Source organism: Tenrec ecaudatus, chromosome X (genome assembly GCF_050624435.1).
Source record: "Tenrec ecaudatus isolate mTenEca1 chromosome X, mTenEca1.hap1, whole genome shotgun sequence".
Taxonomy (NCBI): Eukaryota; Metazoa; Chordata; class Mammalia; order Afrosoricida; family Tenrecidae; genus Tenrec; species Tenrec ecaudatus.
Window position 1 is genome coordinate 11929241 of NC_134548.1, and position 26735 is coordinate 11955975.

The following is a 26735-nucleotide window of genomic DNA, read 5'->3' on the forward strand; positions in this document are numbered from 1 at the left end:
CGCCTCTTCCGGCCCGGCGCTGGGCCTGAGAGCGCGCCGAGAAGATGGCGGGGCGAGGTCGCCTGTGGTGAGACGGTAGTCGCCGGCGAGGTAAGGGATGAAGCGCGCCCAGGCTGCGCCTGAAGAGTGAGCGAGCAGTCAGGCAACGAGCTGATCCCGATGAGCGGGCCGCTGCTGCACTTGCAGCCCGATCTGCCAGGGGCGTCCGGGGGCAGTGGAAGGTAAGGAGGGGAACAGGTGGCGGGACGGAAAAGACTTGCCGATGCCCGAGGGCTCTGCCTGGAACTCGCGGGGGAAGCCCGCTTTTACTCCCGCGCCCTCGAGCCGTTTCCAGGCAGTGTCCCGTGGCTGCTCGCGTACCGCGGCCGCTGACCGGTGTCTGTGTCTCGTGTTGCAGCCACAGAAAGTACAGGGCCGCCCTGAAGAAGGAGAAGCGAAAGAAGCGCCGGCAGGAGCTCGCGCGACTGCGAGACGCAGGTAAAGGACTCCCGGGCCGCGTTAGCCGTCTGTGAATGGAACCTGCCACCCACCTGGTCTCAAGCCCCGGTGTCAGAAGGAAGCATGCATGCTTCCCTGGTAAAGCTACGGTAGACCCACTAAGACGTGGGAACAGGAAGCCCTGTTGCGTGGAAGTGTGTTACAAGGTATCTAACTTTATAGCCCCGCCATCCGGAGTAACAGCACAGACCTAGCCCAACTGCGTATTTCCTGCAGGTGTTTTTCATTGTGCAATCAGAGGTCTATAAAGCGACATTTTGCAAGTTTTCTCAAACTTGAGTCATGTACGCGTCCCCAGTAATTATCATGCTATTCACAAGCCGAAAATGGCTTCTGGAACTCATAACTTGACTCTTCAAACAACTGAAATGGTACCTTCCGTAAAATTCGAATGTATGTAATGTCATCTTCCAGGTGATGGGAACCAGAAGCCAAGAGCACCTTGGTTCTTTGGAGTTTAGAGTGTTTATATTGTTGCCTTGTAGCACAACTGTGACCCAAGGTTGGCAGTTCAAACCCACCAGCCCCTTGTAGGGGGAAAAATAAGAGGTTCCTGCAAGGCCTTTCAGTATCAGAAACTTTAGGAAGCAGTTCTGCTCTGTTCTCTAGGGTGACTGTGAGTAAGAATCCAGTCTCGGGCAGGACGTGGTAGTGACGGTGATAGTGCTGTATTTGCAGTAAAGATAAATGCATAGAAACATGTCCTCTGCCAGATCTCTGTGTGTCTTTGTGGGTTTATGCCCACTTCCCCTCTCACACACTGTGTGACTCTATTAAGCATCTACTCGTAGGTCAACACTGTTGTGGGATTGTGCATTATAACAAGTCTTTGCCTCTGTTGCCTTTAATTCATGCACACCTCCTAAGAACATTTTCTGTCTTTCTTCTTTTCTTAAAGAACTATCTCCATGGGATTGAATGGGTAACAGCAATTTGAAAGGTTAGATGGGAAGCTTAAGGGGGCAGTGGGTTTATGTTCATGAGGAAGAAACAACTCAGAAAGAGGCTGAGCATGACTGCACACTTGCACCAGTGGCAGCGGTGTCACTGAATGGTCCACCCAGAAACTGCTGGATGGGCCTGCATAATCCCAACAATAACAAGCAGATAAAATAAGAGCTAAAAAAAGGCTCCAGATGGAATTGAGGGTGGGGATGGGGATGGGGCGAATAAAAGGGAGACCACTTCAAGGAGTCTAGGAAGATAAAGAATGTTTGGAAACTGATTGTGATAGCAATTGTACAATACTGCTTGATGTGGTTGAACTAACTATGGAACGATGTATTATGAATTAACTCCCAATTAATAATAAATAAAATACTTAAAAAAGAAAAGCCAATCCCCTGGAGCAGTTCTACTCATCACACGAGGTCTTTTGATGACCCCAAACACCCACATAAATATGAAAACTGTTTGATGTATACATGATCATATAATTAGATCCACAATGCATGTGAGTGATGATATGGATCTGATTAACTTTGTTACATATTTGATCAAAAGTACATAGAGAAAATGATACACTCTGAACTGTTAGTCCCTGAGCAAGGTGTTTGAGCTTGATTTAGGGTGAGGGGTGGGGGCTTAGTCAAGAAATATTTGGGGGTACCAGCTGTGTCCAGGCAGTGTCTAGTATATGAGCAATAACCAAACCACCAAAGTCATTGCCATCACATCAACTCCTGCTGACCTCGAGTGGAACAGAGAACTGCTCCTTTGGGTTTTCTTGGCTCTGACCTTTAAGAAACAAGATAAGGTATTTCTCCCCCAATTTTGCTAAGGGGTAGAGAGACTAATGGCCCCAGAGTCTTGTTCTAGGTGGTCATCTTTATGGAAACAGATCGCCAGGACTTTCCCCCCAGAGCTGTGGGATTTGAACCTCCACACTTTAGTTCAGTAGTCAAGTACTAACGGTTGGCACCAGCAGGGCCCTTGATCTGCAAGCCCCCAAGTAGGCATTGGGATGTGTGCCTTAAGACTTAGCCTCGTTTTCTGGTTGTTGCCTGTTTTAATGTCAGATATTGAAATAATACCTTACTGGTTTAAGGAAAGTAAATGATTTCAAACATCCAGGACTAGATGCGACTTTGCTTAGGCTTGTACTCAGTGTATGTACCAGACAACTAAGCCTGAGAGCTTCTGTTTTATTTCTGTGTAAGATCACTTCCCTTTCCCCCTCTCTCCATTTCCACTTGCATTGCCTTTTTCCCCTCCCCCCACCCTCTCTCACAAATGTGCAGTTTTAAATTGGAGAGGATAGGCTTTTTTATTGGTCTACAATGATTTTCCCGTATTTTCATTGGGTTCATGATGACAGAAGGCGGAGACAATAAAACAGTAAGCACCCCTGGCTCCTTCCCGAGACGGACTGAGTGTTAACACTGTGCCCTACTTTCTCTTTAGATAAATAGACAGGCCCATCCATACCTTTTTCCCTTGAACAGTTTGGGAGTCACTGGCAGTGATCCCAGGCCTCAACGCTAAATCCTCCCATTTGCACCCCCTAAGAATGAGGACACCCTCCTACAGAACCACAATGCCAGACTTATACCTAACTCAGCAAACACTAATACTACACTGTGATATATGGGCCATGTTACAACTTCGCCAAATCTGAATCGATTCTTTTCATAAACTCAAGCCCCTTACCTTGTAGAATGTTCCCCATTCTGGCTTTGTCTGATCGTTTGCTCATGATTTGCTTCTGGGGACACTCGGTGGCAAAATACTACAGAGCAGGCGCTGTAGCCCAGGTAGGTTGCCATATCAGGCTGTCCCTCTTGTGAGTGAGGCCAAGTTGTTACGACATTACCCACCAAAACGCAGCATTCGAAGTGCTTTCTGAATAGCACGTGGGGTCTTAAAGACTTGTCTGAAAGCCAGCTAATCAGTGAACTGTCAGCTATGTCCACATGGAAGAAGCATACCAGCCTGTGTGATCCAAGACTTGTAAATTGTAAAATCTGAGACCAGAGGAGGGAACAATATTAGAGCTTACATTCTGAGCACCTTGTTGGCAAAAGACTATGAATGACAGTGAAAGGTCAAAATCCATTTGCAGAGTCCCCACGTGGATTAACCCTTCAGTGAATCCCCTCTGCCCACTGACGATGCAAACAGAGAGAGTGGAAAGTGGACTAATGGAAAGTGGACTATTGCAGATTTAGTTAGGTTAACATGTAACGCCTTATTTGTCCTCTGTGGACCCATTGGAAATTTGTTCTAGTTTTTCTTATTTTCTGCTTCCTTTTCAATTGAGGTTTCTCTCTGTTGTTATTAATATTTGTTTTTGCATGTTTTTCTTTATATGAAATCCAGGATAGGTGAATCTGTAGAGACAGTAAGTAGATCAATAGTTTCTTAGGAGCTGGAAGCACAGGGAATACAGGACAGATAAACTCCTTGGGACTAATATTGAGGGTAGCCATACCAGGAGGGAAAGGGGAAGGGGAAGGTGGGGGCAGAAAGAGGGGACTGATCACAATGACCTACCTATAACCCCCTTCCAGGGGGATGGACAACAGACTAGGGTTTGGAGGGAGACATGAGACAGTGCAAGACATGACCAAATAATAATTGGTAAATTATCAAGGGTTCATGAGGGAGGGAAGGGGAAAAATGAGCTGCTACCAAGGGCTCAAGTGGTTTGAAAATCCTTTGAAAATGATGATGGCAACATATGTACAAGTGTGCTTGAGACAATGGGTGGATATAGGGATTGTGATAAGAGTTCTACAAGCCCGCAATAAAATGATATTTAAAAAATAGTTTCTTAGGGTTCTGGGAGGGGGAGCTGAGGGGAAATGGGAAGCTTTTAATAATGAGCCCAAGAAAGAAGAAAATGTTCTAAAATTGTGGCGATGCCTCCACAACTCTCTTTAATGTGTTTTAACCACTGAATTGTATGATGTGTGAATGGCACATCAGTAAAACTGTTCAAGTAAAGCTGCGTTCCCCCGGGTTAATAAATAACCTTGTAGGGGGACTCCGAGATCAGGGTCAATATTTTCTCATCACCAAGCTTTTATGCACCACTTTGAGCAGCTTTGTCTAAATGAGCTTTTTACAACGGGGGCTTGCAGAAATGAAAATTTTGCCTAAGTATTTTCGTTGCTAATCTTCTGTAAAGAAGACTGTTCTTTCCCGCACCCTCTTCCCCTCTTGAGGGGAACCCTGGAAAGGTTTGTTTGCCTCACGTATTAGCCATTACGGTACAGGTCCTGCTGATGCACCAGGTGCTCCAGATGTGGCTAGTTGGAGTCTTTATTATGAGAAAGTTTGAAACACCAGTTCCTCCCATTGCACGTAGGTGAAGGACCGCACGTATTTCTCTGCCTACCTGCCTGAACCAGGTCATGTAGTGCACAGCGAGTATCATAAAACATTTCACCCCCTCCAGGACTCTCACTGGAGGAGCCAGATGCGGAGGCTTTAGCGGAAGAATGCCACCAAGAGGACCAGAAGTTGTTGGAGACAGAGAGGTCAGCACCGACGGCTGCTCGCGGGGTAACTGGGCTCTGTGGCAGTTGCCAGCTGTTCCTTTTCAGGCCAGGCCAAAGGTGGGAGACCAGGAGCCTGATGGAGAAGGAAAACTCTGATCTTGCCCACTATCAGCTCTAGAAAAGTGGCCCGACTGAACCTGGGCAAAGGCGGGAACCTTGCAAGACCCAGGTGGGTGGGGGAACCAAACGAGGCCATCCAGTCAAGTTCTGGCTCTCGGTGTCACTGTACAAAACACGGTTTTATAAAACACCTGAGTTAGAATGTTTGTACCACTAGCTGAGCCCTGGTGGTGTTGTGGGTTACACATTGAACTGCTAACCACAAGGTCAGCAGTTCATAACCACCAGCCGCTTTACGGGAGCAAGACTGGGCTTTCTACGCCCATAAAGAGTTACAGTCTTGGTAACCCACGGGGCATTTCTACTCGGTCGTGTAGAGTCGCTGTGAGTCGGAATGGACTTGATGGCAGATGGTTTTAAGAGAGCTGTCAGGCTAAAACTGGTGGTCATCAATGTCACTCTCTTTTTAACCCATGCGCTCTTAGAGTGGTGATTCGGCAATGTTTCCACAAAACAAGCAATACCCAAGCTGCGAAGCAGCATAAGAAAGGGAAAGGACTTCAGTAGCTCCAGCGGCCAGAAAACAGCTCTTGCTCAGGAAGTAGGAGTCTATTTTTCAGATGGGGTTTTGTACCCACTCGTGCCATTTAAGAATAATAGTAACCCTTTATTTAACAGCTGGGCCGAGATGAAGCTCGAGCCTGGAAAGTTCTCGACCCCAAACAAAGGAAGAGCTTTTATAGTTCATGGCTGCGGGCTGGCTGACCAGGGCAACACGCAGGGAGTTGCATTCCTTGCTTATAGGACAGGCAGGATGCCGGGAGGGGCTAGGAGGACCAGCAGCAGGTAGTACATCAAGGTCTGGCAAGATGGCTTACTGTTCTTATTAATTGGGTCAGCAGGCTATTGGGCTGAAGGGGTCCGGAGACATCGACAAGAGAGGGTCATCAGGAGATCCGGGAGAGGAAGAAGGGGCAGCTAGCTGCTAGTAGGGGGTTGAAGGCAGTTTCAAACAAAATGGAGTTCTTCGTGCTAAGCTGCGTTACTACAGGTTCATACTGTAACTCAGTTTACTATAAAACGATTGTGTGTGTGTGGGTGGGTGGGTGGCTAGCCTGGTGTATATGTCAGCGTCATTGACGGCAGAGAGGTCATTCAGCCACCTCAGTGTCCAAGAAGCCTCTATTGAATAGCTGGAGCTTAATATGCTCTCGATCCCTAATTTCTTCTTCCTGCATCCTTTGTAGTTCCCCGTCGATGGACGGTCCAGTTCTAATAGTTTGTGGCTGTAGGTTACATGGTGCAAAGAGCAAGCGAGTTTGTATTTCCTTTTAAGTTGCCCTGCTCATTCTCGCAGTTGGCTGGCCTGCACCCACCACACTGGACACCATCGTAATGCTCCTTTGGGGAAGAGATCGGTTTCATTGTTGGAGCTGTGCATTGCTTACTTAGCGTGAATATCTTTTTATAAACGTTATGAGCTGCATCTAACGTGCTAAGTCCTGCACGCTGAACCTTAGTCTTCCTTGCTTCGTAAGAGACATTATCAAAGAGATTAGGGGTTGCAGACATTATCCCTTTATCTGTCACAGTGCACTGCGCTGTATGTTTGTCACCTTTGTTGTCAGTCCTCAGGTGATCAGTGGCATCATTGACCGCAACTTGAGGGCCAGGTCATTGTCACGTCTCGCTCTGCAATCTGGCCTTGCTGCCTGACTTAAAAATGCCTCCCCCGTGCCAAGATGATGAGAAGAGTGTGCTCACTTCCAGTTGGTGTGTTTGAACGTGAGAAGTGTGGGAGAGCACGACGTTGGAGGCAGCCAGCCCCACGGACTTTCCTGCCTCTACGACTCCCTCCCTGCCTACAGTTCTTAATCTCCCTCCACTTTCCCTCCCCTATCTGCAAAAGCAGTCTGGTGGCACCCCCCTGGAAAGGCCGCAACCACGTCATGTGCTGCAGGCCTAGCTCTGGTTGTGTGTGACTAAGAGATGGCAGAAAGTAGAAAAGCAATGTCAACGTGCTTGCTGAGTACTGGAAAGGCTGCCTTTCAATCGCCATGGCCAGAGCTCTGTCTTCTTTTACCCACCCTTTCTTCCTCTGCTAGTGGCATGCCCCTGTGGCATGTTGCTGCCAGGAAACAGGACAATGGATTGTGCGAGGCTCCCGTGTGATGGCACAAGCAATTTTGAAGCAGCCAGAGAGAGTAATCATGTTACGCAGCTGTAAAGCTTGGTGTGTCTTGCTTGTTGGTGATCACACATCAGTACTATTTGAGTTCAGGTTATGTACAATCACGGGCCCTCAAGCATTTGCAGCTTGGAGCTCTGCACACCAAAGGATCTATTGGGCACGAATGTAACGTGATTACCTAGCTTTGCCCTTGGCAAAAAGTGCTGTTCCGGAATCGAGTTGAAGGTATGTTCCCAAACCAGACCCACTGCCATCAAGCCGATTGCAACTCTTAGTGATCCTCCAAAGGGTCCCTAGACAGTCCATTTTAATGGAAGTGTATCATCTTTCTCCTGTGGAGCAGCAGCTAAATGGGTTTGAACCACTGACCTTTAGCAGCTGTTTAGCATTGTTTCAGTCTGCCAGGTTGCACGTAACTATAAAAATCAAACTCACTGCCATGGAGTTGATGCCAACTCATAGTGACCCGATAGGACAGGGTAGAGCTGCCCCTGTGAGTTTCTGAGACTGTCACTCCGTACAGCCGGGGTCCTCAAACTTTTTAAACGGGGCCAGTTCACTGTCCCTCAGACCCGGTTGGAAGGCCTGACTATAGTTTTTTTAAAAAACTGAACTAATTCCTCTGCACACTGCACTTATTTCGAAGTAAAAACCAAAACGGGGCAAAAACACCCGGTGGGCCAGATAAATGTCCTCGGCGGGCTGCATGTGGCCCGCGGGCCGCAGTTTGAGGACCCCTGCATACAGGTACAGAATGGCCCCCCCACCCCACACAGTAGCTGTTTGCCCTATTTAATTCCTAGTGTTCCTAAAGTAATTTAGAACAACATATAGACTTTCTTTCCCATTCTCAAATTCAGTAAGAAAATGCAGCCTCGGTTCTGAACACCTGATTGGCAGACCATCTTGAAGTTCAAAGCGTCCTACATGACTGACTATCCGAAGCACATGCCATTTTAGAGACGTTGATGGTGGCGGTAGCGATGGTGCTGGTGGATGCTCTCAATAGATTCCAACTCAGAGTGACCCCACGGGTCAGACCCTCATGGGGTTTTCTGGCCTGGCATCTTGACAGGAGCAGATCACTATGTCTGACTCCTGTGGGGCCCTTGGGTTGGGGGTGGGGGGTTGGCATGCATGGGACTCAATTGCTAACCTTTTGGTCAGCAGGCAAGCGAGGGCATACTGTTCTTCACCAGGCTTCTGCTTTGCTTTTGACCGGTTTAGTGACATTACTCTCTAATGGTTGTCTTCAAAAAAGACACCTGCTGATACACTTCTCTAGCTCCTGACCCTTTCTTAAAGCCGGTAGGGCCCTTGATTTGAGCAGATACGATCACACGGTCGCTCCAGGGCCCTCCTCTCAGCAGTTTCGGCATTTGCAGGTACACCATCCACCCACCGGTTGCTATTGAATTGAACTGGGCTCCACGGGGGGGTCAGCGGGTGACTGTTTTTGAAGAAGTAGATCCACCAGGCCTTTCTTCTGAGGTGCTTCTAGGTGGACTCAAGCCCCCAACCAATTGGTTAGCAGCCAAGCACTTTGACCACTTGCACCGCACAGGAACTGCAGGACAAAAACACGAGTCTCTGAACCACATGGGGTATCATCCAAAGATCTTCAGCTGAAGAGGCCAGGCTCTCCTGGTGCCGCGGTCCAGAGATCACCGCTTCTAACCTGCGTCGATGATCCGCTGAGTGTGGCAAACTGGCTATTGCTTTGAGACTTGCCGCGTACTTTGTTGGCATCTGAACGATCGCTGTGAGTGGCATGTCACTTTTTCATGTGACAAGGCACGGGAGGCATGGAGGCAGTTAGTGCTTTCAAGCTGTCACCTGGTTAGGAAGACAGTTGCTAACTTCCGATGCTTTTCTGACATCTCGGCTTTGGCCTTCTTACTGGCACCTCACTCGTGCTCCTTCAGCCATGTCCCTTGGCTGTTGTGTGCATGCTGACTTCTCTGGATGAGCTGACAGTCTTCCTTGTTGTGTTCACAGGCAGAAGTTACACGAGGAGTGGTTGCTGAGAGAGCAGAAAGCCCAAGAAGAATTCCGGATAAAGAAAGAAAAGGAAGAGGCCGCCCGAAGACGGCAGGAAGAACTAGAGGTACTAGAAGAATGGGATCCATTCATTTCCCCCCAGATAAGTGAATCTCAGCGCTGCAGGGCTGTTTCCTCATTAGAATCGTAATAGTGGGACTGAACAGACCAACAGTCGGGTTCAAAAAGGGGCAAAGGCCAAGTGTCAGAGTCACCTCCTTGGCAGCTAGCCACAACCATCAACCCCGGACGTTTGCGAGTCATGAGGGACGCGAGCTATGCCTTGGCCCGTGCACAATAGCTGTGGCCTGCAGCGATGCCCCATCGTAGTATTAGAAGAGCCAGACGCACCTTCTAAACTATTTTTCTGAACCAACTATATAATATAAAGCTGTTTTAAAAAGGAAAAAATAGTCGAAGGGCTTGAATAGACATTTCACCAAAGAAGATATCCCAGATTTTTATGCAGAACCAGAGGCGGCGCTTTTTTCCAAGGCGGGCTCTCTTGCGAGGTATTTTTATAAGTACACTGTGCTAATTTTTGTTGTTGTTGCTGCTGCTGCTGTCAGAACCACTCCGCCTCCGCCACCATAACCATCAACATATGGTGAGCATCCATATTCTCCAGCGACAGATGGAAACAATACGCATGATTCCAGTAAAATTGCAGTAGGAATGCCAGGTAGTCACTCTGATGAGACTGGCTGTGACCAAACAGCAGGCGAGGGTGGGGAGACACCTGCACCCTTTAGCCCTGGCTGCTGGGGTTGTCAAGAGGTGTGGCCACTGTGGAAAGCCGTTTCTTGGTTCCTCAGAAAGTGCTTATGACTCAGCAGTTCCCTTCCTTGTGTAAAAACAATGTAAACCTCACCGAAATTGGACCATAAGGTTTACTCTGAGCTGCTCAGTCAGTGTTTATTGTCAATTAGGTGGAGCATACATTTCAGATCTTCGGTCATTGTTTATTGCCAATTAGGTGGGGGCATACATTTCAGATCTTCAGTTTTGTTTTGTTTTTTATAAATCATTTTATTGGGGGCTCGTACAACTTTTTTAAAAATCATTTCATTGGGGGCTCACACAACACCTATCTTAATCCGTACGTCCATCCATTGTGTCAAGCACATTTGCACATTTGTTGCCATCACCATTCTCAAAACATCCGCCCTCCACTTGAGCCCCGGCATCAGCTCCTCATTTTTCCCCTCCCTCAAGATCTTCAGTTTTGTAATCAACAGTGTACACTGCTTATCAAGCCCTGGAATAGCTTGTCCTGCCCCCTCCATTTGTTTTTTTCCTCCCCCTTATAGAATGTGGCCCCTTCACCCACATTAATATTGTCTTCTAAGGAGGCCCTTTTGCTTTGAGGAAAAAGCAGATGGCTCTGAGAAGCTAGGTACAAACGGGCCTTTTGATGAAGAGTCGAGAGAGAAGTATAGACGGGCAACCATGGTTTCATCTTTATGTGATTGACTGAACCCCACCTACCCTGTTCAGAGATCCATCCAGAGCAGGTGACTTTTGGGCAGGCTTGCTGCTGATAGTGGCCCTGCCATCTCCCACCGCAGCCAGATGGCTTTTGAGATTGAAGTTAAGGGGAGTGGTGCCCTGTGCTTTTCTGTCAGGGTGAGACGAATATACAGAGTCGGTGCTGGCAGGTGTTTTATGGGTTCTCTTTGGGTTTGTGGTTAATAAAAACCTTCAAGTAAGAGACCTGTGAATAGTTTGCCTCTTCAACTCCAGGTATCTACCCCACAGACCCGAAAGCTGGCATGCAAAGAGATAGGTGTCCAGCCATGCCCGCGACAGCCTAAATGCCCATCAGCAGATGGCTGGATAAGTAGCATATGTTCCTTAAACCTCTCACTCCCCACCATCGGGTCGATTCTGAGTCATAGCAACAATCTGGGTCAGGGTAGAACTGCCCCTGTGGGGTTTCAAGACAGGTAGCTCTTTCCTGCCGTAGAATGCTTCATCCTTCTTCCAAGGTGCTACTGGTTTTGAACTGCTGACCTTGTGGTTAGCAGCCCAACGTGTAACCCACTTCACCACCAGGGCTCCTGGTGTGTTTCTTTCAAAAAGAAAAAGCACCCTGCCACCCAGTCGATGTAACTCAGAGCCAGCCTTAGTGTTCCTGAAATATTTCTCAGCCAGAAAGGAAAATGGGGTCCTAATGTGTGTGGAAATCTGGAAGCCTGTGCTGGGTGAATCAAGGTGATAAGTATAAAACAGGCTCCTGTGGAGAGACCAGAGCGCATCACTGGGGTGGGGGTGCAGAGTTGCTGAGAGTCAGGACAAGATGTGGAAACAGGTTTGATTGTAATGCTGGTCACACAGAAACAGAAAACAGGTTGAGCTGTTCCATTTCCTGTATCCAGAAAGGCATGCCCTCTTAAACTTGCAAACGCAGCCATTGTCCATCTGACCAAGTGTTAACCTTTTTATTTTCATGTATTTACCCCATGTTCAGTGTTTGTTGTTGTTTTACAAAGCTGGTCTGGGGAGAAAAAAAAAACCTGATGTTCCTTTGTCTTTCTCCTCCTTTTCCCTGAAAGCGGAAGTTAAAAGAAGAATGGGAAGCACAGCAGAGGAAAGAACGGGAGGAGGAGGAGCAGAAGCTGCAGGAGAAGCGTGAGAAAGAGGTGATTGTGTGCCTTGGGCTCCAGCTGGCGCCAGGTGGTCTGAAGTGCTGCATTGTTGGGAGAGTGCTGCATTGTCCGGTGGTTTGTTTAGCGTTTGGCTGTTGCTTCCTGGTTTCTATAGAAAGAGCCAGCTTTTTAGCATTGACACCTGGGAGCTTCCTATTGGGCTCTGCAAGGCCAGACTACCTAAAGTGATGGGTTTTCTTTGGTTACTCCGCCTGCCCTTTAGAACAGGGGCTGGTCACCTTTTTTTCTTTCAAGGGCCAGAGAGTAACTACATTAGGCTTTAGACCGCATGGAGTCCTTTTTGTGGATGCTCAGCCTTGCCATTCTAGCAAGGTAGGCATTATGTACCTTATATACTCTATTATAAACTGACCTGAATATCAGCTGAGGCACCTCATTTTACCACAAAAACTACATTAAAAATGTGCCGAAAAACTCGGCTTATATATGACTATATACGGTAAATGAAAGCATGTGGCTTTCTGCTTCCATATTGATTATAGCTTGGGAAACCCTGGAGGTGGAGGTAGGGGGTTCTTCCACTGTGTCCTATAGGGTCGCAAAGAGTTGGAATGGACCCCAGGGTGATGGGTAACCATCTAAGGGCTGAGATGCATTTGATTATGTCCTAGTCCTGATGGGGCAGAAGCAGCCCCCGCGGCTTTTACTTTTTGTGTCTTAGGCCTTCTGCTACTTCCTATGCAAATGTTAGACACTCTTATTTGAGTCCTGCTTTCCAAGTGAGGCCAGCCCACAGTGGGCTTTCCACAAAACCCAACACGCCCATTGCCCTGCAACAGAGTGGTGACTGCTCCCGGCTTTCCACGGCTGTCATTTTACCGAAACAGCCTGACGCCACACACTTTCTCCTGTGACGTGAGGCTTTCAGGGGCAAGAGCGTGGTGTGGAGCTTGCCATATTCATATAGAGGAATCGATTCCCATTTTCACAGTTAAAGGTCTTCAACTGAGGCCTTTGGTGCAGCAGGAGAAAGCTAAGGCTTTGTAATACTTTTGATTTCAAAGTTAATCTACTGAGATCTGGAGAAGCGGAGAAAATGAAATCGAATCCAGGAGCATCACGAGGGGCTGCCTGGGGTGACACCGCCAGAGAAGGTTGTCACTGCCACACTGACCCCAAAATTTATGGGCAGTGTTTCAGCCGAAATTTTTTTTCTGAAAATACTCCTGCAGTTACAACAACTGAAATATAATTTGTAAGCCCAGCTTACAAGTATCAGTATACCAGGAAGGTTAAGAATTCATGCTCATTGACTTTTTGAACCTTCTAGTGCACTGGCCAGAGCGATCATTATAACCCAAGTACACTGACTCTTTGATTCATGGGGTTTCATCCATCCACACTACAAGCACAGCAGTATGTTCTTACTGCTGTTTTTCTAATCATTGACTTTGTCCAGCCTTCTGATGTCTTAGCCACAATATCATGGTAAATAGTATTTGTGAAGTAATACTGACCGCTTTGAGAATGGGGTACCAACTAAAGGCAAAGAAGGAAAAATCACTAAAGGCTTCCACTCAGTTACTAAATTAGTGTATCATGCTAGAATGATATGGCACTAAAACTGTTACCAAAAAAGAATTCAATGTAGAAAGATTTTACAAAACAATTTTGCCATTGGCATTCATATAGGCTAATAAATGTTAGCTTTAAACTGTTTATAACTGAATTTAGCACGTATTATTGTATGATTTAAATTGAGCAAGAACTCCGTAAGGTTTGACAAGGGAGGTGGCCAACCCTTGTGACACGACCGATGGACTCTTAGGCACCTAAAGAGGAGTCTGCGGACCAGCACTTAGAACTTCTTGCAAGGCCATTTAGCTAGACATTCACAGTCGTAATGCCAGACTTCCTCTAGCTTCGGAACGAGTTGGACATTTCACACAGATTATAAGGACCCCATTCAGGGTTTGGTTTTAGCCTCATCTGGCATTGTGTACCTTCATCCTCACCCCAAAAATGCGAACGAGGTATTCTATGCTCATAATATTCTGAATACTGGAACCATCCATGGAATACACTTCCTTAAGTGTTACTCAGTGTGGCCAATTCGATTTGCTCTTGAAAGACACCGTCTCAGCTCCCTGTCTTTTGAAAACATTTCAGAAGATGCGTGCACAGGAAGGCAGTGTGAATGGAAAGCCTTTTGTGCATGCAGTAGTTTTGTCCCTCCCTCAGCCCGCATGAGATTCTTAATGGCGTGAGGGCATTTTCATTGCTCCTGTCTTTGCCCCATTTCTAGGAAGCCGTGCAGAAGATGCTGGATCAGGCGGAAAATGAGGTATGCCCCCTTGCCTTTCAGTCAGACCCATGACTGCTTCTTTACCAACACTCGTTTGCGTGGTGCTACTTTGATTGGCTAGACGGTTTCGAGCCTTGATGGATAGCTGTAATCACTTGCGAGGCTCTGCTGTTTCTACCCTGAGGATCCCAGTTCGCTGGTGGACAGAAGCACCTGGCGTCGGATCACCCCTGGGGCTGTGCTCGCCTGCAGTCCAGACAGTGCTGTAAGCAGCACCACATAGAGCTAGCCCCAGCTGGCTGTGATCCTGGGTTTCCCTTGGCTCCTAGCTCTGCCAGTGGGGGCTGCCTATTAAGCCTTGCCCTGCGAACGGAGGAACAGAGGAGCACCCAGAGAAATGGATGTGAGCGGCCGCTTGTTTGTTCAGGCTTGATTGCATGTTGCAACTTAAAAGTGTATCTGTTCTTAAATGAATCGCTTGAATATGCTCTTAGACATTGACTTGTTTTTCTCCCTCCCGGGGATGTTTCCACTTCCCCTAAGTAAAGTCCTGGTTATTTAACAGTTGGAAAACGGTGCCACATGGCAAAACCCAGAGCCACCCTTGGATGTAAGAATACTGGAGAAAGACCGGGCCTTTTGTCCATTCTACAGTAAAACCGGAGCGTGCCGATTCGGAGACAGGTAACCAGCTTGCTTTGTCTGTCCAATTGCACAACACCCTGAGGCTTCTCAGGGTGCCTGGTGTCCGCCAGCCGGGCTCATCCTGCTTGTGGGGAGTTCCTCAGTGGTCTCTGACAGGGCCTCCGGGAGCATCCAGACACATTGGAAACTCGGATACTAGGGAAATTGTGTGTTTCTGCCCTTTCAGCAAACCAGAGCAGCCTGCCTCTGTTTTTTGGATGGCAAACACTTTTCACGACACAGCCTTTTAAAAATTGGCAGGCTCCTGTAGCTGTGACGGCGAGGCTGAAAGCAGGTAGAGAAGAAAGATTCTCGACTCACCACTTTGAGTCCCTGTGCTCAGCTCTGGTGGTGCCCTGGTTAGTGCTTGGCTGCTTGCGGAGAGACTGTCGCTGTGTGTGTGTGTGTCTGTGTGTGTGTGTGTGTGTGTGTGCGCGCGCGCGCATGCACGCTTTTATTGTGCTTTGCTTTGTTGGACTTCGCAGACACTACATTTTTTTCCTAATTTAAGACATGTTGAGCAAGTCTGTTGGTCCGATGTAAACAGACCGTTTTATGGACATATAATTCACATGTCATATTTCTAGAATTCAGTCATATTAAAAATAGTTGCATACTCCTCACTACAATCAACCCTAGAATATTTTCTACCTTCTTATATTCATTATTGGCTTTCTGTTTCCCTCCAGCTTCCCTTTCCATATCTCTAGTAAGTCATTAATCCAGCTACTGTGTCTATTGTCATACCTACCCTGGATTTCATACACTGAGGCTGTCGCTTTTAAACCCACTCAGCAGTGCAGCAGAAGCAAGGCCAGGAGATACGCTCCTGAGCAAAGGCCACCCAGGGGCCCCTCCCCCTTCTGGGGCCATTCTGCTCTGACGCTCGTAGTCTCGGCGAGCCAGAAGTGGCTCAGATGCCCTGGGCTCCCAGTCTGGCATCTGTGATTGTCTCTTTAGGCCAGTTCCTAAAGTCCTTGTGCCTCAGTTCTCCTCACTGTTTCTGAGCAACTCCAGGTAGGTGAACAGTCCTACTGTCAAACAAACCCACCTCAGTGAAGCCGAGCCCTGTCAGGCCTGTGCGTCCTCCGGACAGGAGAGAAGAGCTGCTCAGAATCCCACAGGCCTGTTACTCCACAGAGGGCCGCGGGCACCTTCGCGTGGCTTTCAGGAGAAGCTCTGTGTTGATTTTCTTTATACACTTATCCAGGCCAGGGTTCTTTTGTTTTGTTTTCTTGCCTTTCTTTGAAAATATTGCGCCTCCTTTACTTTGCTTTTGTTGTTGTTGTTTGTTTGTTTGCATTTAAGCCCTCACACCTGATTACATTTCTAGAAAATAACTTGAGAAAATGATGTCCCAACCCCACCTCACTTTGAATAAATCAGAATTTCCTTATTTTCAAAATTTCTCTAGGCTGTTTTCATTGATTGAGAGCCATGCACACAGATTTGTAAACCTTGTTTATATTTTATAGCCAGATTTGTACATAACCAGATCCTTTCTTTTATTATTGTTTATTTTAAGCCATGCGTTTTATTTTAAAAGATCTCCTTAATTTTCTTTCGTAATAAATTTAGTAGATATTTAGTCCACTTACATTTATTTACCGTTGAAAAGATAACAGCTTATTTAACAGTTAAGCATTGAACAATGACAATCTACTCTCAAGCCTAAATAATGTCACATTCATTATATACCCTCAAGCTTAAATAACATCATATTCATTATATTTCAAATTGTGTTACTTTATCATGTAGAAAAAAGAGCCCAGGCATAACCCTTTGATGCTTTCCACATGCTAGTTCTACAACACAATTTGCACATGAAAATGTCTCTGATATTTGGACAGTTTCTGTGATGGGCAGAGAGCTCTCAGTGTGAGTGATGATCACATGGCTAGTCTTCAAAGTCGGAGCTATGATCTTTTATCCATTGTTCAATCCATTTTAATATCTGATTTGTATTATTCTATAGGTCTTCTGGCTTCTTGCTAGATAGCTGATGTACTATTTCTTCCTCATAGGATGCTTACAAAATCTCACACAGAATATTGTCTTGTCGTTTCTTCTCATGATAACCCCTTGTTCCCAGTCTTTTGTTCTGTTATCTGTTCTCGGCCCCCAAATTCCATGAAACCAGCATCCAGGGAAGAACTCCCAATCCTGGTCATCAATAACTCCACCTTGTTTCATTTGGTTTTCTAATTCGTTAACTACTCTCTCTTCCTCTAAAATGGGACAACCACCCTCTTCATCGCGGCCATCATACATGAGTGTATTTCCGTCCTGATCTTGATGCCCAGTGTGGTTTTTCCAACCCTCGGGTTACCAGTGAGCAAAATGTTCAGCTGCAACGTGGTCCGCACCAGGCTGGCTCTGTGGATCCTGACTCCCGTTCCCTGCCAGACTCTTTGGTAGCGAAGCCACAGGACTCTGCCTACTGGTGCCAGCTTCCCTTTGAGGAACTGAGAACTACGGAGAGACCCGAGTCCCTTTTGTACCTTTTGAATGACTATCCCATAGGCACACTCAAGCTCATCGAAAAAATAGTAAAAATCGATATCCTCCACCAAGAAAAACTGCCCAGTGAGTCGCCTGTGAAAGACACAGCTAAGACTTCTTGGGGATCCAGTGTACGCAGGGAGCGGAGCCAACCTGCACCAAAGGTTTTTGAGCTGCATGATTCCTCAGTTATGATGTTCACATCTCATTCCCTTGAGTTCCAAGGCTGTGGATTCTCCTTCCCTTGGTTGTAAGTAAGAGAAGGATCGGTGTCCTGAAATTATTTCAGAAAAAAGGTTGACAGGTGAGGTGTGTGAAAAGGTGAACTGCCAGGCATGCAAAGCCTCTGGCCCTAAGTAAATATTTGACAATGGGCAACTGGGTGCCTCTTTCTTATTTCCATAGGCATATGTAATTTCAGTTTGCAGCTCTGAAAATGGTGTGAGAGTGACCTAGGGATTTCAATCATTCAAATGACTGAGGAAGTTAGTTGAGGTGAGCAATTTGAGCACCGTGCACCACCCCTTCTGACAAAGACCCTGGTCCCGGGTACGGAGTGCCCCAGCACCCTGCTCCCCATCAGCCGTTCTTGCCCATTGTTGGATTGCAACAGTAGAGGAACTTCTGTTTTCTGAGCATTTCTTTGATCGGTTAATTTTATGCTTAGAATGGGATTTAATTCTCGAATATTTCTGGAATTGGCGTCTCTTTTTGGAGTCAGTTCTAAAGGGAGCTTGGTTTGTTGCTTTTTTTGTCCCTTAAACAAACAATTTTGGAGGAAAGGCAAACCTTATTTGTCTGAATCTTTATACCTCACAGCTTCCACAAGAGACTGAAAGAAGGCTCATAATCTTCAGCATTGAGTTCAATTCAATAGAGAAAATCAAAAGCAAGTGGATGCATGTGACCATGGCGTTTGACCGCATAGTAGGCGGCAAATTGTACAGTGGTTGACCACACATGAAGAATGCATGGTATCTATGGCAAGTTTACCTATCACCAGATCATTAATATTTCTCCCTTGAAATAGCGTAGAAAGACATTGAGAAGGAATGTGGCTAACCATCCCTAATCTTGAGACAGTTTCTTAGAGTCCTTTAGTAAATGACTGGGGTTTAACTTTAGCATGGAGCTTGATGGTTCTATGAGGTTCCAAACGGGCCAACAGTATTCCCCCCTGTCAGTAGATAGTAGTCATCTGGGATTCTGCGTTGAAAAGAAACAAAACTTTTAAAAATCATTTCATTGGGGATTTTATAATTCTTTTAACAATCCATACATACATCCATTGTGTCAAGAACATATGTACATTTGTTGCCATCATCATTCTCAAAACACCTGCCCTCTACTTCAGCCCTTAATATCTGCTGCTCATTTTCCCCTCCCTCCCCTCTCCCCCCTACCTCATGAACCTTTCGTCATTCATAAATTATTATTATTTTGTCATGTTACACTGTCTGATGTCCCCCCCTGCCCTCTTCTTTGCTGTCCATCCCCCAGGGAGGAGACTATACGTAGATTCTTGTAATCAGTTCCCCCTTTCTACCCCGCATTCTCCACCCTCCAGGCATCACCACTTCACTACTGGTCCCGACGGAGTCATCTGTCCTGGATTTCCCTGTGTTTCCAGTTGCCATCTGTACCTATGTACATCTTCTGGTCTAGCCAGACTTGCAAGGCAGAACTGGGATCATGATAGTGGGGGGAGGAAACATTTAAGAACTAGAGGAAAGTTATTTGTTTCATCGTTGCTACCCTGCACCCTGACTGGCTTATCTTCTCCCTAAAACCCCTCAGTAAGGGGGTGTCTGGTTGACTACCAATGGGCTTTGAGTCTCCACTCTGCACTCACCCACATTTACAATGATATGATTTTGAAACAAAAGAATATTTGAATTTGCACACTCTTGATTGACTATCCTTGCACTAAGATTCATGTCCAACTTCTCTTCTGGAAACCTTGACCTAATTCAAGTATCTGAATAATGGGTCTGTAGCATGACCAGAGAGGAGTTACTTTGAAAGGAAGGGACTCTAGGTCTAGGCCAAGACCTGAGCAATGTCACTTCATCCCAGGTCATTCTGACAACCACACAGGTTTTGGTACCACTGTTATAAATTGCCTCCACAAATATAGCAGCTCTTAGCTGACGTTTCACTAGGTACTATAGGCCTAGCCTTTTGAATACACTTAAATCTTATGCAATATCTCTGATCCAAGTGGGACTTTTCCCTAGACAGGCACTTTGACTGATTTCTAGGATTGCTTGCTAAGTGCCCATTTGACATCCTGGGAACTAGGGCCAAGGTCATTTAGATAACAGCCATTCCAGGAATAGAGTTTTAACCTCATTAAATTGGTTCCTGGCTGCATTCTGTCTAGGCATCACACAAAATAATGAAATGATGTGCTTCTACCCTGTGGGTTTGGGACTCCTGGATCTTCTGTGGGTAGCTACATGTGGACAGAGAGGCCCTTCTAACAAGGTGTCTTAACGGACTAAGCTAGGAAGTCATTTGGAAAAAAAATAATTTCCTATAAGTGAATATTGACTGAATGTATTTTCTAGATTCAGGCTCTTAGATGTGGCTTGTGCATACCAGGTCACAGCTTTTACCTAGCATGTGCCTCGCTTGTTCCTTTTTTTTAACTACTTCTTCCAACGTTTGGTGCAGTTTTTTTCCCTTAAGAATTTTTTAACCATTTTTTTAGACAAACAAAAATCATGACTTTTATTTACTTAATTTTTAAATTTCCAGTTTACTACCCCATTACTTTAGGCCAGGGTGAATGTGTGATGGAAGGCTCAGGGCAAACAAATGCCTCTTATGTTTACAAACTTATAATCTAGATGGTGAAACAGGAAAACTAACAATATTATTAAGGACGTGCAATTTTCTTTTTTTTAATCATTTTTTGGCTCATACACCATTTATCACAATCCATACATATATCCATTGTGTCAAGCACATTCTTATATTTGTTGCCCTCATCATTTTCATCATTCCTTCGCTAATGGTCCTGATGGTTTGGGGTTTTACTTCTAGGTCCATGATCCACCTTGAGTTTGTTCTTGTGCATGGGGGGAGGTAGACATCCTGTTTCATTTTTCTACATGTGGATTTCCATTGTTTCCAGCACCACTTGTTAAATAGGGCGTCACCCTCCCACTTGATGCTTTTGGGGCCCTTGTCAAAGATCAGTTGTCTGTATGCTGATGGTTTTATTTCTGGGTTTTCAATTCTTTTCCATTGATCTATGTATCTGTCATTATGCCAGTACCTCACTGTTTTGACCACTGTGATTCTGTAGTAGGTGTGAAAGGCAGGCAAAGCGAGCCCTCTTACTATGCTCTTCTTGAGGAGAGCTCGGCTAATTCTGGGCTTCTTCCCTCTCCATATGAAATTGGTGGTCAGTTTTTCCAATTCGCTGAAGAAGATTGTTTTTATGTGAATTGGGATAGCATGAAACTTATAAAGTGCCCTGGGTAGGATAGATATCTTTACTATATTGAGGCTTCCAATCCATGAGCACGGGATATTCCTCCATTTGTGGAGGTCGCTTTTGGTTTCCTGTAGTAGGGTCTTGTAGTTTTCCTTGTATAAGTCTTTTGTTTTTTTGGTTACATATATCCCTAGATATTTAAGTTTGCTCTTGGCTATTGTGAATGGTACTGCCTTCCTGATCTCCCCTTCCATGGTCTTGTCTGATGTATACAGCAAACCGATCCACTTCTGTTTGTTGATCTTGTATCCCGCCACTCTTCCATATTCCTCTATCACTGGCAGTAGTCCAGTTGTTGAGCTTTTGGGATTTTCAATGTACAGAATCATGTCATCAGCAAATAACGATAATGTCACCTCGTGGTCTTCCAGTTAGATACCTGTGTTGTCCTTCTGTTGTCTTATGTTATTAACTATGACCTCCAGTATGATATTGAATAGAATTGGGGAGAAGGATCATCCTTGTTTACTCCCCCTTTTCAGGGAGATTAATTTAGTCTTTACTCCATTGACTATGATGTTAACTGTCGGCTTTTTGTAGATAGCTTATATTAACTGGAGGAACTGCCCTTCCATTCCTATCCTCCTGAGTGGCTGATTTAGGAATGGGTGCTGGATGTTGTCAAATGCTTTTCCTGCATCTATAGATACTATCATATGGTTCTTATACTTTTTCTTATCAATGTGGTATATAATTTTGATGGATTTTCAGATGTTAAACTATCCCTGCATCCCTATGATGAATCCTACCTGATTCTGATGAATGATGTTTAATATACTTTTGTATTCTATTGGCCATTATCTTTTTGAAGCCTTTTTGCATCTGTGTTCATTAGAGATATCAGGCTATAGTTCTCTATTCTTGTGGGATCCTTGCCCCATTTGGGTATGAAAGTTACACTGACTTTGTAAGATTAGTTTGGGAGTTTGTCATCCCTTTCTACTCTCTGAAATACTATATGGAGGATCGGTGTCAGCTCTTCCCTGAATGCTTTGTAGAATTCTCCAGTGAAACCATCTGGTCTGGGGGCTTTTTTTTTTTTTTGGTTGGTAGCTTCTTGATAACCATATCCATTTCTTCCTTTGCTATGGGTTTGTTCAGGTTCTTGACCTCGATCTGGGATAGTCTAGGGAGGGATTGTTTTTCCAAGTATTAGCCCATGTCTTACATATTGTTGAACTCATTAGAGTATAGACTTTCATAGTACTTTGTGATTATCCTTTTAATCTCATTAGGGTCTGTTGTGATTACCCTGTTTCATTCCTCATCCTGTCTATTGTTTGCTCTTTTCTTTCTTTGGTGAGATTTGCCAGTGGTCTATTGATTCTGTTGATTCTTTCAAGGAACCAGCCTTTTGTTGCATTAATCGTCTGTGTTGTTCTTTTGTCTTCCCAGTGTTTCAATTCTTCCCTGATTTATATTCTTTATTTTGCTGTTGGGGGGGATTGTTCTGTTGGCTCTGTTCTAATTGCTGGAGGTTTTGTGAGAGCATATCTGTCATAAGTCTCTCTGCCTTTTTCATATATGTTCCTTTTGCAATTAAGCCACCTCTGATAACTGTTTTCTCCATATCCCATAAGTTTTGATACGAAGTATTCTCATTCTCATGACCTTTTTGATTTCCCCTCTAATCTGAGTCAGTACCCACTCATAGCGCAGAAGATCATTATTCATCTTCCAATTGTTGGCCCTTGTTTTTCTGGTCATCCTTTTATTGATCTCTAGCTTTATGGCATGGTGATCAGAGAAGGACTTCTGTATAATCTCTATGTGTTTGAATTTACTCAGGCTTGACTTGGGTCCCAGCATGTGGTCTATTTTCGAAAATGTGCCATTCACGCTTGAGAAGAATGTGTATTAATTTCCATTTGGATGGAAAGCTCTAAATATGTCTATCAGATCTAGTTGTGTAATTGTATTATCTAGCTCTATAGTCTGTTTGCTGAGCTTCCCAGTGATCTAGCTTTCTCTGAAAGTGGTGTATTAAAATCCCCTACTATAGTTGTTGAGTCTGTGATAACTTTTTTTCATTTTCTTAATCATTTGACAAATTTCGCGGGTCTCTCATTTGGCACATCATATATATTTATTATGCTCACAGATTTCTGGTAAAGTGATCCTTTGAGCATTATAAAGTGCCCCTCCTTTATCTCCTCTTTCTATGGTTTGAATCTTGAGATCAGTTTTGTCTGAGATTAAGACTGTGAATCATGCTTTTTTTTTTTTGAGTCGCCATTTTCCTGGTATATCTTCCTCCAGCCTTTTATTCTTAGTTTATTCTTGTTTGCGAGTGTAAGATGTGTTTCTTGGAGGCAACAGATTGATGGGCTATCTTTTCCAAGCCAGTTTGCAAATCATTTCATTTTAACGTAGGAGTTAAGGCCATTCACATTTCGAGTTATTAACATGATCTGTGGATTCATTGCAGACATCGTGTGCCTTTTGATTTGGGTCTTTTCCTATCATTCTTATTGCTGTGCCTTGTCTTTGTGAGGCGCTTCTTTATTAAAGTCATATTTTCTCTCTGTGGTCATGTTATCTTGACAATTGGTATCACCTCGTTGGCTTCTGGTTGGAGTTGGGCTATGTGGTGTTCTGTTTATGCTTGGTCGACATTGGGTGTCTTGCAGCGTATTCTTCACGTTTTTCCTTGGCCTGGAAAACCCTTCTATCTTAATAGAGATTTTGGCAGGCTAAAGGATTCTAGGGAAGGTGTTGTTTTCATTCAACTTTTGGAAGGTATGAGTCCGCTCTCTCCTCTTCATGGTTTCTGTTGATAGTTCTGAGCATATTCTTACCTGAGAGGCACTGTATGTGACTGTCTTCCTTTCTCGTGCTGCTCTTAGCATTTTTTCTTTTTCCTCGAAGTTGGATAATTTAACTGTTATATGCCTTGGGTGAGCTCTTCCTGGGGTTTAATATACTTCTTGTCCTCTGTGCTTCCTGTATGAGTGACTGATACTCATTAAAGGGTGGGGAAATTTTCTTCCAGAAATTCCCTTGTTAATTTAGCTGTTGACTTCTTCGCTGTGTCTTGTTCTGGTAGGCAATAATTCAGATGTTGTTCCTTTTCATAGCATCAGACATTGATCTCAGGCTTTCTTCGCCTCTTTGATTATCTTGTTTGATTGTCTTTCTCATTTGCTGAGGTCTGCCTGATTGTCTTCAAGATCACTGATACGTTTCTTAGCCTCCTCTAGTCTGTTCGTGAGATAGGTAATCTTGTGTGCAGCTTCTGCTACTTTAGCTCCTGTATTTCCCTTTGGTGCATAGACTTCATTCCCTCTGTCGTGGCCCTCGCCCCCCACTATTGTGGCCTTCATCCCCTGTATCATTTTATCCTAAGTCTGTGTAGCTTCCCTCATCGCCTGTATTACTCCAAGCAGCCTTCTGAAAATTTCTTTTTGTAGCAGATCCATGTCAGATTCTTCTATGAGCATCGTTAGCTCTGCTGATGTGGTTTGTCTTTCTTGTTTACTTGTTGGGAGTGATGTGGTAGGCTGTTGTTTACATGATGATTTCTAAGAGGTGGGCGCCATATTTCTGGGAGACCAAGCAGCCTGTGTACTTTCACTGTGTAACTGGCGATGTTTTCAAGGGTTGCCTGTGGCCTACTATGGTGGTTGGTCAGGTTGCTGTGAAGGAAGGTGCCGTGGTGACTCAGTGATCAACAGTGGTGAAAGGTGGCAAGCACCGTTGGGGACAGCTCTGGGGAACTCAATTTGACTGGTGGATAGCTCCATTACAGTGGTAGGGCTATAGGAGACCAATGGGTAGGTGGCATTGCTGTTAGGGTTGAAGATGTTGTGACCCACGTGGGCTAGGTAGCTCCCACTCCTAGGTCGCTGGTCCCCTGTATTCCGTATCTAGGCTAGGTTTGAGGCAGGGATGCCCTCTGGGCCTTGGATGTACTCTCCACTGATCCACTCACTGCATGGGCTGGCAGCAGATGGGGCACGAAGATCCCTGAGCTGCCATAGACCCAGTTAGCACCTATCTGAGGCCCCAGGGACCAGGTGCTTGCTGGACAGACCTGCAAGGACCTGATCTGTGACTCTCCACGGGTTCAGGAGAGGCAGCCTGCAGTGGCCCTGCAAACACCCAGCCTGAGACTCTGGGCGAGGCAACTCGAGGCGGGCCTGCTATGACATGAATCAGACTCCTGCTGCTAAGGCAGAAGTGGTGCACAGCGTACCTGCAAGGACCAGGCACTGCAGCTGCAGGCTTCAAACTCTAAAAGCCATGGTTCCAGTCTCCACTTTTCCGCGGCTCCGGTTGAGTTCATGCTGTGGGGCCTATGAAGCCCTGGTCTGCAACTCGGACTCCCGCCGCTAAGGCAGAAGTGGCGCATGGCGTGCCTGCGAGAATGGGCGCAGTCTCCGCTTTCCCGTGGCTCTGGGGCGAATTCATTCCGCTGGGTCTGTAAGGACCCAGTCCAAGGCTCCTGCACACTGTACCTGGAAGGACTGGGTGTGGAGGCTGCAGGCGGTGAGCTCTCAAAGCCATGGTCCCAGTCTCTGCTTTCCCGCGGCTCGCTTGAAATGGCAGGGGGCGACTGTGGGGTGAGAGTTGACCCAGGCACTGGTGCTGGGTGCACCTAGCTGCAGGCTCTCAAGCCTTCTGCAGGTGCGTCCCTGGGACCCTGGACGGCTGCCAGGAGGGACCAGAGCTAGCAGGTGGAATTGCTACTAGCCCTGTGGAGGGAGGGGGACTGTGGGATAGAGGCACAGCTCCCCCAGGTAGGATCCACGAGGGGACAGCTGGTGGTGGTCAGGCCCAGCCTGGGGAAGCGGTACACGATAGCTGTCCTGTTCCTGGGGCAGCAACTAGGCAAGGGGCTGAATGGGGGAGGCACTGGCTGGTGGCGAGGTACACAGGGTCGCACAGCTGGAGGGAAATGACTGATATATGGAACCAGCTCTCCGGGGCTTGAAATAAAGCAGACGTGGGGCAGGGCCTCCTTCTGGACAAGGAGGATCCCTCGTAGGGACCTCTGTACTCACCAGAACACTTCCACTTGACCTGGACACCAGAGTCACCGGAGCTCCCCATATGGGCTGCTTATCTTGGCGTCATCTTGACCAAAATCCCACTTAACCAGTTTTTAAAATGAGAATACTCACCAGGATTTTTTTTTTTTTGCTTAATTGGAACCATGATCTAAAGTTTGGGGTATTTAGTTCTCTCATTTTATTTAGTTATCTTTTTTTTTTCCTTTAACAATTTATTGGGGCTCATACAATTCTTTTCACAGTTCATACATATACATACATCAATTGTATAAAGCACATCTGTACAGTCTTTGCCCTAATCATTTTTTCTCTTTTCTTCTTTTACATTTTATTAGGGACTCATACAACTCTTACCACAATCCATACATATACATACATCAATTGTATAAAGCACATCCATACATTCCCTGCCCCAGTCATTCTCAAGGCATTTGCTCTCCACTTAAGCCCCTTGCATCAGGTCCTCTTTTTTTTTCCCCCCTCCCTCCCCATTCCCCCCTCCCTCATATGCCCTTGGTAATTTATACATCGTTGTTTTGTCATATCTTGCCCTATCCGGAGTCTCCCTTCCCCCCTTCTCTGCTGTCCCTCTCCCAGGGAAGAGGTCACATGTGGATCCTTGTAATCAGTTCCCCCTTTCCAACCCACTCACCCTCCACTCTCCCAGCATCGTCCCTCACACCCTTGGTCCTGAAGGTATCATCCACCCTGGATTCCCTGTACCTCCAACCCTCATATGCACCAGTGTACAGCCTCTGTCCTATCCAGCCCTGCAAGGTAGAATTCGGATCATGGTAGTTGTGGGGAGGAAGCATCCAGGATCTGGG

General features: G+C 45.9%; 1 protein-coding gene and 1 pseudogene across 1 annotated transcript in view; one reads left to right on the forward strand and one right to left on the reverse strand.

The window, feature by feature from the left end:
- The window catches only part of ZRSR2 (zinc finger CCCH-type, RNA binding motif and serine/arginine rich 2), a 35774-nt gene continuing 9039 nt past the window's right edge, over positions 1 to 26735 (forward strand). Inside the window, exons 1-7 of the mRNA XM_075539038.1 lie at positions 1 to 221; positions 398 to 477; positions 4898 to 4979; positions 9250 to 9358; positions 11847 to 11933; positions 14206 to 14244; positions 14771 to 14889. Of these exons, the coding sequence (XP_075395153.1) occupies positions 160 to 221; positions 398 to 477; positions 4898 to 4979; positions 9250 to 9358; positions 11847 to 11933; positions 14206 to 14244; positions 14771 to 14889 (578 nt within the window). The 5' untranslated portion in view covers positions 1 to 159. The remainder of the gene's footprint in view (positions 222 to 397; positions 478 to 4897; positions 4980 to 9249; positions 9359 to 11846; positions 11934 to 14205; positions 14245 to 14770; positions 14890 to 26735) is intronic.
- Positions 16787 to 17570, reverse strand: LOC142434659 (adenylate kinase isoenzyme 6-like; annotated as a pseudogene).